Source organism: Oncorhynchus gorbuscha, unplaced genomic scaffold (assembly GCF_021184085.1).
Source record: "Oncorhynchus gorbuscha isolate QuinsamMale2020 ecotype Even-year unplaced genomic scaffold, OgorEven_v1.0 Un_scaffold_740, whole genome shotgun sequence".
Taxonomy (NCBI): domain Eukaryota; kingdom Metazoa; phylum Chordata; class Actinopteri; order Salmoniformes; family Salmonidae; genus Oncorhynchus; species Oncorhynchus gorbuscha.
In genome coordinates, this window is record NW_025745787.1 from 65,001 (window position 1) to 80,000 (window position 15,000).

At 51.8% G+C, this 15,000-nt stretch overlaps 1 protein-coding gene across 1 annotated transcript in view; it reads right to left on the minus strand.

Annotated features, from left to right (window-relative positions):
• LOC124019954 (transcription factor COE3) overlaps positions 1-15,000 on the minus strand; it is a gene marked incomplete at its 3' end in the record, with an annotated part of 230,695 nt that overhangs the window by 51,304 nt on the left and 164,391 nt on the right. Inside the window, exon 9 of the mRNA XM_046335397.1 lies at positions 525-658. Coding sequence (XP_046191353.1) covers positions 525-658 — 134 coding nt within the window. The remainder of the gene's footprint in view (positions 1-524; positions 659-15,000) is intronic.

Sequence of the window (15,000 nt, forward strand, 5' to 3'; positions counted from 1 at the left end):
ATTAGCTCGCGTGCCTCAGACTGCTATTAGCTCGCGTGCTTCAGACTGCTATTAGCTCGCGTGCTTCAGACTGCTATTCGCTCGCGTGCCTCAGACTGCTATTAGCTCGCGTACTTCAGACTGCTATTAGCTCGCGTGCTTCAGACTGCTATTAGCTCGCGTGCTTCAGACTGCTATTAGCTCGCGTGCTTCAGACTGCTATTAGCTCGCGTGCTTCAGACTGCTATTAGCTCGCGTGCTTCAGACTGCTATTAGCTCGCGTGCTTCAGACTGCTTGATCAGCTATACAGGGTGCAAACAGCATAAGAAAAAGCTGTGTAAAGTGTCAGATTCCATTAACACAAACTGCTGTGTGGTACATGCTAGGATTGATCCTTTCTTTCCCCCCCCCCCCCCACACACACAATTCAAATCTATGTTGGGGTTTTTTCCATGCTAATTGCTCTGAAATACAATAGTGTATTCTGACGTATACCTGAGAACACCGAGTCTGGAAATAAAGAGCCATCTCAAAGGCTTCTTACCTCACTCCACACAAGCATCGTCCCGAACACGACTTGGAGACCGTCAAAGAAGTTATCTCCTATGATGATGACTGTGGCTCCTCCCGTGGTCCATCCTTCACTAGGGCTGATGGCTTTGATGCAGGGGGTAGCTGCTTGTAACAGACAGAACAACAGAGACAATTTAGGACCTTCCCATCTGCTACACTAACTAACCAACTAGCCTGAATATTAAAACAGAACACCGGGCACTGAAGAGCCAGATTCCCTATTTCAGACCGAGCAGCGTTACTCATGTGGTAGCCTAGTGGTTAGAGTGTAGGGACGGCAGGTAGCCTAGTGGTTAGAGTGTAGGGACGGCAGGTAGCCTAGTGGTTAGAGTGTAGGGCCGGCAGGTAGCCTAGTGGTTAGAGTGTAGGGACGGCAGGTAGACTAGTGGTTAGAGTGTAGGGACGGCAGGTAGCCTAGTGGTTAGAGTGTAGGGACGGCAGGGTAGCCTAGTGTAAGTCGCTCTGGATAAGAGCGTCTGCTAAATGACTTAAATGTAAATGTAAATGTTAGAGTGTAGGGACGGCAGGTAGACTAGTGGTTAGAGTGTAGTGTAGGTAGCCTAGTGGTTAGAGTGTAGGGACGGCAGGTAGCCTAGTGGTTAGAGTGTAGGGACGGCAGGTAGCCTAGTGGTTAGAGTGTAGGGACGGCAGGTAGCCTAGTGGTTAGAGTGTAGGGACGGCAGGTAGCCTAGTGGTTAGATTGTAGGGACGGCAGGTAGCCTAGTGGTTAGAGTGTAGGGACGGCAGGTAGCCTAGTGGTTAGAGTGTAGGGACGGCAGGTAGCCTAGTGGTTAGAGTGTAGGGACGGCAGGTAGCCTAGTGGTTAGAGTGTAGGGACGGCAGGTAGCCTAGTGGTTAGAGTGTAGGGATGGCAGGGTAGCCTAGTGGTTAGAGTGTAGGGACGGCAGGTAGCCTTGTGGTTCCTAGACCAGTTAACCCACTGTTCCTAGACCAGTTAACCCACTGTTCCTAGACCAGTTAACCCACTGTTCCTAGACCAGTTAACCCACTGTTCCTAGACCAGTTAACCCACTGTTCCTAGACCAGTTAACCCACTGTTCCTAGACCAGTTAACCCACTGTTCCTAGACCAGTTAACCCCCACTGTTCCTAGACCAGTTAACCCACTGTTCCTAGACCAGTTAACCCCACTGTTCCTAGACCAGTTAACCCACTGTTCCTAGACCAGTTAACCCACTGTTCCTAGACCAGTTAAACCACTGTTCCTAGACCAGTTAACCCCACTGTTCCTAGACCAGTTAACCCACTGTTCCTAGACCAGTTAACAGACTGTTCCTAGACCAGTTAAACCACTGTTCCTAGACCAGTTAACCCACTGTTTCTAGACCAGTTAACCCACTGCTCCTAGGCCGTAAGAAGGTAGAAACTAGGGCCTGTAGGACCTGCCTTGTTGATAGTGTTGTTAAGAAGGTAGAAACTAGGGCCTGTAGGACCTGCCTTGTTAATAGTGTTGTTAAGAAGGTAGAAACTAGGGCCTGTAGGACCTGCCTTGTTGATAGTGTTGTTAAGAAGGTAGAAACTAAGGCCTGTAGGACCTGCCTTGTTGATAGTGCTGTTAAGAAGGTAGAAACTAGGGCCTGTAGGACCTGCCTTGTTGATAGTGCTGTTTAGAAGGTAGAAACTAGGGCCTGTAGGACCTGCCTTGTTGATAGTGCTGTTTAGAAGGTAGAAACTAGGACAAGTAGGACCTGCTTTGTTGATAGTGCTGTTAAGAAGGTAGAAACTAGGGCCTGTAGGACCTGCCTTGTTGATAGTGCTGTTAAGAAGGCAGAGCAGCGCTTTATTATGGACAGATTTCACCCCATTTTAGCTACTGTTGTATCAACATGTTTTGAACATGACAGTTTACAATCCAGGGTAACTCCAAGCAGTTTAGTCACCTCAACTTGCTAATTTTTCACAATATTTATTACAAGATTTAGTTGAGGTTTAGGGTTTAGTGAATGATTTGTTCCAAATACAATGTTTTTAGTTTTATAAATATTTAGGACTAACTTATTCCTTGCCACCCACTCTGAAACTAACTGCAGCTCTTTGTTGAGTGTTGCAGTGATTTCAGTCGCTGTAGTAGCTGACGTGTATAGTGTTGTCATTCACATACATAGACTCTCAGGCTTTCCTCAAAGCCAGTGGCAATTCAATAGTAAAGATTGATCTTATTTTAGCTGTTGTTGTTATAATATGGACATAGTCTTCTACCAGATATGGCTATCCCCCCCCCCCTTGTTACAACACAACTGATTGGCTCAAACACATTAAGAAGGAAAGAAATTACACAAATTAACTTGATAATTGAAATGCATTCCAGGTGACTACCTAATAAAGCCGGTTGAGAGAATGCCAAGAGTGTGCAAAGCTGTCATCGAGGCAAAGGGTGGCTATTTGAATAATTTTGATTATATAAACTGTCTTGATTTGTTTTACACTTTTTTGGTTACTACATGATTCCATATGTGTTATTTCATAGTTTTGATGTCTTCACTATTATTCTACAATGTAGAAATTAGTTTAAAAATGAAATAAAAATCAATTTAAAAAAACCTTGAATGAGTAGGTTTTCTAAAACGTTTGACTGGTAGTTAATATTTAAAAAATATCAGAAGTGCTAGCAAGCTCCGGACCACCAGTAGCCATCACTGAGGCAAACAGTCAGGGACAGAGTTCTCTCTCTCTTTTATCACACCTTCTTCTACACCCAGACTTCCTCTGGCCCCTGCTTCGATGAGCATTCTGGAATGCAGATTATGCTACAAAGAGACCTTTAGATACCTAAAGATGTACACTTTGTCTGTTTATTAGCGCTCCTCAGTTCTCCTGCTCTATTTCCTGTTGCTAAATGGGCAGTGGGAGGGAGGTGACTAACTAATGGATTTCCTCCCCCACTCTCACTCCTCCACCGTCTACATCAACTGCTTCTTCATTTTAAATGTTGTTTTATTTATTTAAATCTGTCCATCTCTCTTATTGTTGTTGACCGGGGATAGAAGGAGAGACAATGGAAAGGTGCTTGGAACTGTAAAGCCACAAAGCATTGTAAATAATTCACAAACGGATGTTTTGTAATCTGTAGTACCTTTTAGTGTAATTGGGGTAGATGTACCTAAGGTGTCTGAGTTTATACCCGCTATCATCCTGTACCACTGTAACATCGTTGTTATAGCTAAGATGTCTGAGTTTATAATAGCTATCATCCTGTACCACTGTAACATCGTTGTTATAGCTAAGATGTCTGAGTTTATAATAGCTATCATCCTGTACCACTGTAACATCGTTGTTATAGCTAAGATGTCTGAGTTTATAATAGCTATCATCCTGTACCACTGTAACATCGTTGTTATAGCTAAGATGTCTGAGTTTATAATAGCTATCATCCTGTACCACTGTAACATCGTTGTTATAGCTAAGATGTCTGTTTATAATAGCTATCATCTGTAACTGTAACATCGTTGTTATAGCTAAGATGTCTGAGTTTATAATAGCTATCATCCTGTACCACTGTAACATCGTTGTTATAGCTAAGATGTCTGAGTTTATAATAGCTATCATCCTGTACCACTGTAACATCGTTGTTATAGCTAAGATGTCTGAGTTTATAATAGCTATCATCCTGTACCACTGTAACATCGTTGTTATAGCTAAGATGTCTGAGTTTATAATAGCTATCATCCTGTACCACTGTAACATCGTTGTTATAGCTAAGATGTCTGAGTTTATAATAGCTATCATCCTGTACCACTGTAACATCGTTGTTATAGCTAAGATGTCTGAGTTTATAATAGCTATCATCCTGTACCACTGTAACATCGTTGTTATAGCTAAGATGTCTGAGTTTATAATAGCTATCATCCTGTACCACTGTAACATCGTTGTTATAGCTAAGATGTCTGAGTTTATAATAGCTATCATCCTGTACCACTGTAACATCGTTGTTATAGCTAAGATGTCTGAGTTTATAATAGCTATCATCCTGTACCACTGTAACATCGTTGTTATAGCTAAGATGTCTGAGTTTATAATAGCTATCATCCTGTACCACTGTAACATCGTTGTTATAGCTAAGATGTCTGAGTTTATAATAGCTATCATCCTGTACCACTGTAACATCGTTGTTATAGCTAAGATGTCTGAGTTTATAATAGCTATCATCCTGTACCACTGTAACATCGTTGTTAGCTACCACAGTAACACCAATGTTTATATCATTGCAATTCAGTTTATATAAAAGCAACACAAAAATGAATGTATGGTAAAAACAAATATGTGGAATTTTTTTAAATATATCTGTTAATAAAAATATAAATGATAAAATACTGATAAAATAATAATGGGTTATAATTATAAGGCGTACATATGATCAATAATGAGACGATATAATCATCGCCATCGTGCATTGATTTCCCCCTCTCTTTCCCTCAGCTAGCTCTCTGTCAGCCAGCCAGGTTAATCACCATTAGGTATTGTTGTGTTCTACACTCCAGACAAGGCCCCAGTCTTTGTTTGCTTTAATGTTGGACCAGCCGAGGTGTGTTTGCTCATTCCACGAGCATCTCCCTGTGTAGCAGAGGGGCCATGAGCCCACAGCACACACACACACCGCCACGGGAGGGAGGGAGGGAGGGAGGGAGGGAGGGCAGAGGGGCCATGAGCCCACAGCACACACACACACCGCCACGGGAGGGAGGGAGGGAGGGAGGGAGGGAGGGAGGGAGGGAGGGAGGGAGGGAGGGAGGGAGGGGAGGGAGGGAGGGAGGGAGGGAGGGAGGGAGGGAGGGAGGGAGGGAGGGAGGGAGGGAGGGAGGGAGGGAGGGAGGGAGGGAGAGGGAGGGAGGGAGGGAGGGAGGGGAGGGGGGGAGGGAGGGGTGAGGGAGGGAGGGAGGGAGGGAGGGGGCAGAGGGGCCATGAGCCCACAGCACACACACACACCGCCACGGGAGGGAGGGAGGGAGGGAGGGAGGGAGGGAGGAGGGAGGGAGGGAGGGAGGGAGGGAGGGAGGGAGGGAGGGAGGGAGGGAGGGAGGGGGGGAGGGAGGGAGGGAGGGAGGGAGGGAGGGAGGGAGGGAGGGAGGGAGGGAGGGAGGGAGGGAGAGGGATGAGCCCACAGCACACACACACACCGCCACGGGAGGGAGGGAGGGGGGTGAGGGAGGGAGGGAGGGAGGGAGGGAGAGAGAGAGAGAGAGAGAGAGAGAGAGAGAGAGAGAGAGAGAGAGAGAGAGAGGAATGGGAGGGGAGGGGAGGGAGGGAGGCAGAGAGTGAGAGATAGAGAGGGAGGGAGGGAGGGAGGGAGGGAGGGAGGGAGGGAGGGAGGGAGGGAGGGAGGGAGGGAGGGAGGGAGGGAGGGAGGGAGGGAGGGAGGGAGGGAGGGAGAGAGGGAGGGAGGGGGGGGAGGGAGGGGGGAGGGAGAGGAGGCAGAGAGAGAGAGAGAGAGAGAGAGAGAGGGAGGGGAGGGGAGGGGAGGGAGGGAGGCAGAGAGTGAGAGATAGAGAGGGAGGGAGGGAGGCAGGGAGGGAAGGAGGGGGAGGGAGGGAGGGAGGGAGGGAGGCAGAGAGAGAGAGAGAGAGAGAGAGAGAGAGAGAGAGAGAGAGAGAGAGAGAGAGAGAGAGAGAGAGAGAGAGAGAGAGAGAGAGAGAGAGGGGAGGGGAGGGGAGGGAGGGAGGCAGAGAGTGAGAGATAGAGAGATAGAGAGGGAGGGAGGGGGAGGGAGGGAGGGGGAGGGAGGGAGGGAGGGAGGGAGGGAGGGAGGGAGGGAGGGAGGGAGAGGGAGGGAGGGAGGGAGGGGGAGGGCTGCCCTTAACTGGCACTGTTGACTCCATGCTAATAAGTTCATACAAATTTTCATTTCTGAGGCTTGCGATTGACATTTGCTTTTCTTAATTGCAGGCAGGAGCGTTTGAAAAAGCATCAACTCTCTAAAGACAGACAAGACTCCTCAAAGGGACTGACATTCATCAGCGAAGCCAATTATAGCAAATAATTCACCAAAAATTACAGTAAACAAATTTACTGTCTGTAGGTGAGAGGGAGGGAGGGAGGGACGGAGGGAACGGAGGGACGGACAGAAGGAAGGAAGGGTGGGTTGTGGTGGGGGGGTTTGTTGGGGGCTGAAGGGAGGCAGGTTGGGGGTTAGGGAGAAGAGGCTGGGTGGGGATGGGGGTGGGGGTGGACTGGGCAGAGAAGAGGCACAGGAGGGGCTGGCTGGCAGCTGGGGCTTCAGACAGCCACACACACACACACCGACTCGAATTTCGCAATGCTTCCCCCGTTGGTGCCTAGCGTGGAGACGGGAGAGACGGGGGCCGAGGCTGGGGGGGCCGGGGTTGCTCTAAACCGAGCCGTGCATGAGCCACCTCCATTCTGCCCGTGATTAGCATACATTTTCAATGCACATATAGAAGGGGGGGACATGTGTTCAATGGGGAGCATGGCGAACCAAATTACACAGACAGTGTTAGCCATCTAATGATATACGTGCACAATGCCCTCAAGCAGATGATGGAAATTGGAGAGAGCAGACGCACGCAGTCAGCCAGCGAGAGAGAGACGGACGGGCTGGAACAGGACCAGTCTGGTGAAGGATGTTCTGAATCCATGTTCACCCAACATACAGGGATACCAGGCTAGGTAGGCTGTTCTGGAGCCAAGTTCACCCAACATACAGGAATACCAGGCTAGGTAGGCTGTTCTGGAGCCAAGTTCACCCAACATACAGGAATACCAGGCTAGGTAGGCTGTTCTGATGCCAAGTTCACCCAACATACAGGAATACCAGGCTAGGTAGGCTGTTCTGGAGCCAAGTCCACCCAACATACAGGGATACCAGGCTAGGTAGGCTGTTCTGATGCTAAGTTCACCCAACATACAGGAATACCAGGCTAGGTAAGCTGTTCTGGAGCCAAGTTCACCCAACATACAGGAATACCAGGCTAGGTAGGCTGTTCTGATGCCAAGTCCACCCAACATACAGGAATACCAGGCTAGGTAGGCTGTTCTGGAGCCAAGTCCACCCAACATACAGGAATACCAGGCTAGGTAGGCTGTTCTGGAGCCAAGTTCACCCAACATACAGGGATACCAGGCTAGGTAGGCTGTTCTGATGCTAAGTTCACCCAACATACAGGAATACCAGGCTAGGTAGGCTGTTCTGGAGCCAAGTTCACCCAACATACAGGAATACCAGGCTAGGTAGGCTGTTCTGATGCCAAGTCCACCCAACATACAGGAATACCAGGCTAGGTAGGCTGTTCTGGAGCCAAGTCCACCCAACATACAGGAATACCAGGCTAGGTAGGCTGTTCTGGAGCCAAGTTCACCCAACATACAGGAATACCAGGCTAGGTAGGCTGTTCTGATGCCAAGTCCACCCAACATACAGGAATACCAGGCTAGGTAGGCTGTTCTGAATCCAAGTTCACCCAACATACAGGAATACCAGGCTAGGTAGGCTGTTCTGATGCCAAGTCCACCCAACATACAGGAATACCAGGCTAGGTAGGCTGTTCTGGAGCCAAGTCCACCCAACATACAGGAATACCAGGCTAGGTAGGCTGTTCTGGAGCCAAGTTCACCCAACATACAGGAATACCAGGCTAGGTAGGCTGTTCTGATGCCAAGTCCACCCAACATACAGGAATACCAGGCTAGGTAGGCTGTTCTGAATCCAAGTTCACCCAACATACAGGAATACCAGGCTAGGTAGGCTGTTCTGGAGCCAAGTTCACCCAACATACAGGGATACCAGGCTAGGTAGGCTGTTCTGATGCCAAGTTCACCCAACATACAGGAATACCAGGCTAGGTAGGCTGTTCTGGAGCCAAGTTCACCCAACATACAGGAATACCAGGCTAGGTAGGCTGTTCTGATGCCAAGTTCACCCAACATACAGGAATACCAGGCTAGGTAGGCTGTTCTGATGCCAAGTTCACCCAACATACAGGAATACCAGGCTAGGTAGGATGTTCTGATGCCAAGTTCACCCAACATACAGGAATACCAGGCTAGGTAGGCTGTTCTGGAGTCAAGTTCACCCAACATACAGGAATACCAGGCTAGGTAGGCTGTTCTGATGCCAAGTTCACCCAACATACAGGAATACCAGGCTAGGTAGGCTGTTCTGATGCCAAGTTCACCCAACATACAGGAATACCAGGCTAGGTAGGCTGTTCTGATGCTAAGTTCACCCAACATACAGGGATTAGGTAGGCTGTTCTGACCACCCAACATACAGGAATACCAGGCTAGGTAGGCTGTTCTGGAGGAAACATACAGGGATACCAGGCTAGGTAGGCTGTTCTGATGCCAAGTTCACCCAACGTACAGGAATACCAGGCTAGGTAGGCTGTTCTGATGCCAAGTTCACCCAACATACAGGAATACCAGGCTAGGTAGGCTGTTCTGGAGCCAAGTCCACCCAACATACAGGAATACCAGGCTAGGTAGGCTGTTCTGATGCTAAGTTCACCCAACATACAGGAATACCAGGCTAGGTAGGCTGTTCTGATGCCAAGTTCACCCAACATACAGGAATACCAGGCTAGGTAGGCTGTTCTGATGCCAAGTTCACCCAACATACAGGAATACCAGGCTAGGTAGGCTGTTCTGGAGCCAAGTCCACCCAACATACAGGAATACCAGGCTAGGTAGGCTGTTCTGGAGCCAAGTCCACCCAACATACAGGAATACCAGGCTAGGTAGGCTGTTCTGGAGTCAAGTTCACCCAACATACAGGAATACCAGGCTAGGTAGGCTGTTCTGGAGTCAAGTTCACCCATCATACAGGAATACCAGGCTAGGTAGGCTGTTCTGGAGTCAAGTTCACCCAACATACAGGAATACCAGGCTAGGTAGGCTGTTCTGGAGCCAGGTCCACCCAACATACAGGAATATCAGGCTAGGTAGGCTGTTCTGATGCCAAGTTCACCCAACATACAGGAATACCAGGCTAGGTAGGCTGTTCTGGAGCCAAGTTCACCCAACATACAGGAATACCAGGCTAGGTAGGCAGTTCTGGAGTCAAGTTCACCCAACATACAGGAATACCAGGCTAGGTAGGCTGTTCTGGAGCCAAGTCCACCCAACATACAGGAATATCAGGCTAGGTAGGCTGTTCTGGAGCCAAGTCCACCCAACATACAGGAATACCAGGCTAGGTAGGCTGTTCTGGAGCCAAGTTCACCCAACATACAGGAATATCAGGCTAGGTACAACTTATTCTAATTAGTCGGATTGTTTTTTAAATTTTGTAAATATTATTTAAAAATCATAAAGGACCTATATTTAGTATATAATATATTAAACAATATTCATCAAATGTTTTCCTCTACATTTTTATGTCAGTTGTGGGATAATTTATTGTATTGTTCACTATCTAACGGCTAACTAACGACTAACTAACGACTAGCTAACGTCTAGCTAACGACTAGCTAACGACTAGCTAACATCTAGCTAACGACTAGCTAACGACTAACTAACGACTAGCTAACGACTAGCTAATGACTAGCTAATGACTAGCTAACGACTATCTAACGACTAGCTAACATCTAGCTAACGACTAGCTAACGAATAACTAACGACTAGCTAACGACTAGCTAACGACTAGCTAACATCTAGCTAACGACTAGCTAACGACTAGCTAACGACTAGCTAACGACTAACACATCACTTCCTCCCTGCTTGCCAGCACTCTTCTGATTTTTCTCATAATGCCAAGTCTTCTGGAAGCAGTCCGGCGCCTGCATGTGTCTTATCTCAACATCAATTGTCACACTCCAACAAATCTCTGGCTTTGTTGTGCTTCAAGTGGACAGTCAACAAGGAGCCAAGAGAGGAAGAGAGAGAGTGGAGAGAAATATTTGGTACTGACTACCCCACTACCCACAACCTACCAGGCCTCCCAGCTCACCTCCCCACGTCCCCCTGTGTCTGGTGTTGTCTACCCACAACCTACCAGGCCTCCCGGCTCACCTCCCTACCTCCCCCCTGTGTCTGGTGTTGACTACCCACAACCTACCAGGCCTCCCGGCTCACCTCCCCACTGTGTCTGGTGTTGACTACCCACAACCTACCAGGCCTCCCAGCTCACCTCCCTACTGTGTCTGGTGTTGACTACCCACAACCTACCAGGTCTCCCGGCTCACCTCCCCACTGTGTCTGGTACTGACTACCCACTACCCACAACCTACCAGGTCTCCCGGCTCACCTCCCCACTGTGTCTGGTACTGACTACCCACTACCCACAACCTACCAGGCCTCCCGGCTCACCTCCCCCTGTGTCTGGTACTGACTACCCACTACCCACAACCTACCAGGCCTCCCGGCTCACCTCCCCACCTCCCCACTGTGTCTGGTGTTGACTACCCACAACCTACCAGGCCTCCCAGCTCACCTGCCCACTGTGTCTGGTACTGACTACCCACTACCCACAACCTACCAGGCCTCCCGGCTCACCTCCCCACCTCCCCACTGTGTCTGGTGTTGACTACCCACAACCTACCAGGTCTCCCGGCTCACCTCCCCACTGTGTCTGGTACTGACTACCCACTACCCACAACCTACCAGGTCTCCCGGCTCACCTCCCCACTGTGTCTGGTACTGACTACCCACTACCCACAACCTACCAGGCCTCCCGGCTCACCTCCCCCTGTGTCTGGTACTAACTACCCACTACCCACAACCTACCAGGCCTCCCGGCTCACCTCCCCACCTCCCCACTGTGTCTGGTGTTGACTACCCACAACCTACCAGGCCTCCCGGCTCACCTCCCCACTGTGTCTGGTGTTGACTACCCACAACCTACCAGGCCTCCCAGCTCACCTCCCCACTGTGTCTGGTGTTGACTTCCCACAACCTACCAGGCCTCCCAGCTCACCTCCCCACCTCCCCACTGTGTCTGGTGTTGACTTCCCACAACCTACCAGGCCTCCCGGCTCACCTCCCCACCTCCCCACGTCCCCCTGTGTCTGGTGTTGTCTACCCACAACCTACCAGATCTCCCGGCTCACCTCCCTACTGTGTCTGGTGTTGACTACCCACAACCTACCAGGCCTCCCGGCTCACCTCCCCACCTCCCCACGTCCCCCTGTGTCTGGTGTTGTCTACCCACAACCTACCAGGACTCCCAGCTCACCTCCCTACCTCCCTACTGTGTCTGGTGTTGTCTACCCACAACCTACCAGGCCTCCCCTCTCACCTCCCCCTGTGTCTGGTGTTGACTACCCACAACCTACCAGATCTCCTGGCTCACCTCCCTACTGTGTCTGGTGTTGACTTCCCACAACCTACCAGGCCTCCCAGCTCACCTCCCCCCTGTGTCTGGTGTTGACTACCCACAACCTACCAGGCCTCCCGGCTCACCTCCCTACTGTGTCTGGTGTTGACTACCCACAACCTACCAGGCCTCCCGGCTCACCTCCCTACTGTGTCTGGTGTTGACTTCCCACAACCTACCAGGCCTCCCAGCTCACCTCCCCCCTGTGTCTGGTGTTGACTACTCACAACCTACCAGATCTCCCAGCTCACCTCCCTACTGTGTCTGGTGTTGACTACCCACAACCTACCAGGCCTCCCAGCTCACCTCCCCACCTCCCCCTGTGTCTGGTGTTGACTACCCACAACCTACCAGGCCTCCCAGCTCACCTCCCTACTGTGTCTGGTGTTGACTACCCACAACCTACCAGGCCTCCCAGCTCACCTCCCTACTGTGTCTGGTGTTGACTACCCACAACCTACCAGATCTCCCAGCTCACCTCCCTACTGTGTCTGGTGTTGACTACCCACAACCTACCAGGCCTCCCAGCTCACCTCCCCACCTCCCCACATCCCCCTGTGTCTGGTGTTGTCTACCCACAACCTACCAGATCTCCCGGCTCACTTCCCCACGTCCCCCTGTGTCTGGTGTTGACTACCCACAACCTACCAGGCCTCCCAGCTCACCTCCCCACCTCCCCACATCCCCCTGTGTCTGGTGTTGTCTACCCACAACCTACCAGGCCTCCCGGCTCACCTCCCCACGTCCCCCTGTGTCTGGTGTTGACTTCCCACAACCTACCAGGCCTCCCAGCTCACCTCCCCACTGTGTCTGGTGTTGACTACCCACAACCTACCAGGCCTCCCGGCTCACCTCCCCACCTCCCCACTGTGTCTGGTGTTGACTTCCCACAACCTACCAGGCCTCCCGGCTCACCTCCCCACCTCCCTACTGTGTCTGGTGTTGACTACCCACAACCTACCAGGCCTCCCGGCTCACCTCCCTACTGTGTCTGGTGTTGACTTCCCACAACCTACCAGGCCTCCCAGCTCACCTCCCCACCTCCCTACTGTGTCTGGTGTTGACTTCCCACAACCTACCAGGCCTCCCTACCTCCCTACTGTGTCTGGTGTTGACTACCCACAACCTACCAGGCCTCCCGGCTCACCTCCCTACTGTGTCTGGTGTTGACTACCCACAACCTACCAGGCCTCCCGGCTCACCTCCCTACTGTGTCTGGTGTTGACTACCCACAACCTACCAGTACTCCCGGCTCACCTACCTACTGTGTCTGGTGTTGACTACCCACAACCTACCAGGCCTCCCGGCTCACCTCCCTACTGTGTCTGGTGTTGACTTCCCACAACCTACCAGGCCTCCCGGCTCACCTCCCCACCTCCCCACGTCCCCCTGTGTCTGGTGTTGTCTACCCACAACCTACCAGATCTCCCGGCTCACCTACCTACTGTGTCTGGTGTTGACTACCCACAACCTACCAGGCCTCCCGGCTCACCTCCCCACCTCCCCACGTCCCCCTGTTTCTGGTGTTGTCTACCCACAACCTACCAGATCTCCCGGCTCACCTCCCTACTGTGTCTGGTGTTGACTACCCACAACCTACCAGGCCTCCCGGCTCACTTCCCCACGTCCCCCTGTGTCTGGTGTTGACTACCCACAACCTACCAGGCCTCCCGGCTCACTTCCCCACGTCCCCCTGTGTCTGGTGTTGACTACCCACAACCTACTAGGCCTCCCGGCTCACCTCCCCACCTCCCCACGTCCCCCTGTGTCTGGTGTTGTCTACCCACAACCTACCAGATCTCCCGGCTCACCTCCCTACTGTGCCTGGTGTTGACTTCCCACAACCTACCAGGCCTCCTGGCTCACCTCCCTACTGTGTCTGGTGTTGACTACCCACAACCTACCAGGCCTCCCGGCTCTCCTCCCTACTGTGTCTGGTGTTGACTACCCACAACCTACCAGGCCTCCCGGCTCACCTCCCTACTGTGTCTGGTGTTGTCTACCCACAACCTACCAGGCCTCCCGGCTCACCTCCCTACTGTGTCTGGTGTTGACTACCCACAACCTACCAGGCCTCCCGGCTCACCTCCCTACTGTGTCTGGTGTTGTCTACCCACAACCTACCAGGCCTCCCGGCTCACCTCCCTACTGTGTCTGGTGTTGACTACCCACAACCTACCAGGCCTCCCGGCTCACCTCCCTACTGTGTCTGGTGTTGACTACCCACAACCTACCAGGCCTCCCGGCTCACCTCCCTACTGTGTCTGGTGTTGACTACCCACAACCTACCAGGCCTCCCGGCTCACCTCCCTACTGTGCCTGGTGTTGACTACCCACAACCTACCAGGCCTCCCGGCTCACCTCCCTACTGTGCCTGGTGTTGACTACCCACAACCTACCAGGCCTCCCGGCTCACCTCCCCACCTCCCCACTGTGTCTGGTGTTGACTACCCACAACCTACCAGGCCTCCCGGCTCACCTCCCCACCTCCCCACTGTGTCTGGTGTTGACTACCCACAACCTACCAGGCCTCCCGGCTCACCTCCCCACCTCCCCACATCCCCCTGTGTCTGGTGTTGACTTCCCACAACCTACCAGGCCTCCCGGCTCACCTCCCCACCTCCCCACCTCCCCACTGTGTCTGGTGTTGACTACCCACAACCTACCAGGCCTCCCAGCTCACCTCCCCACCTCCCCACTGTGTCTGGTGTTGACTACCCACAACCTACCAGGCCTCCCGGCTCATCTCCCCACCTCTCTGTGTTTACTGAACAGAGGAGTTGGGTTCGTACTTCTCTCTCTGCGTTCAGCTCCTGCCTCTCACCTCCCCACCTCTCTGTGTTTACTGAACAGAGGAGTTGGGTTCGTACTTCTCTCTCTGCGTTCAGCTCCTGCCTCTCACCAGATCTCCCGGCTCACCTCCCTACCTCCCCACTGTGTCTGGTGTTGACTACCCACTACCCACAACCTACCAGGTCTCCCAGCTCACCTCCCTACTGTGTCTGGTGTTGACTACCCACAACCTACCAGGCCTCCCGGCTCACCTCCCTACTGTGTCTGGTGTTGACTACCCACAACCTACCAGGCCTCCCGGCTCACCTCCCTACTGTGTCTGGTGTTGACTACCCACAACCTACCAGGCCTCCCAGCTCACCTCCCCACCT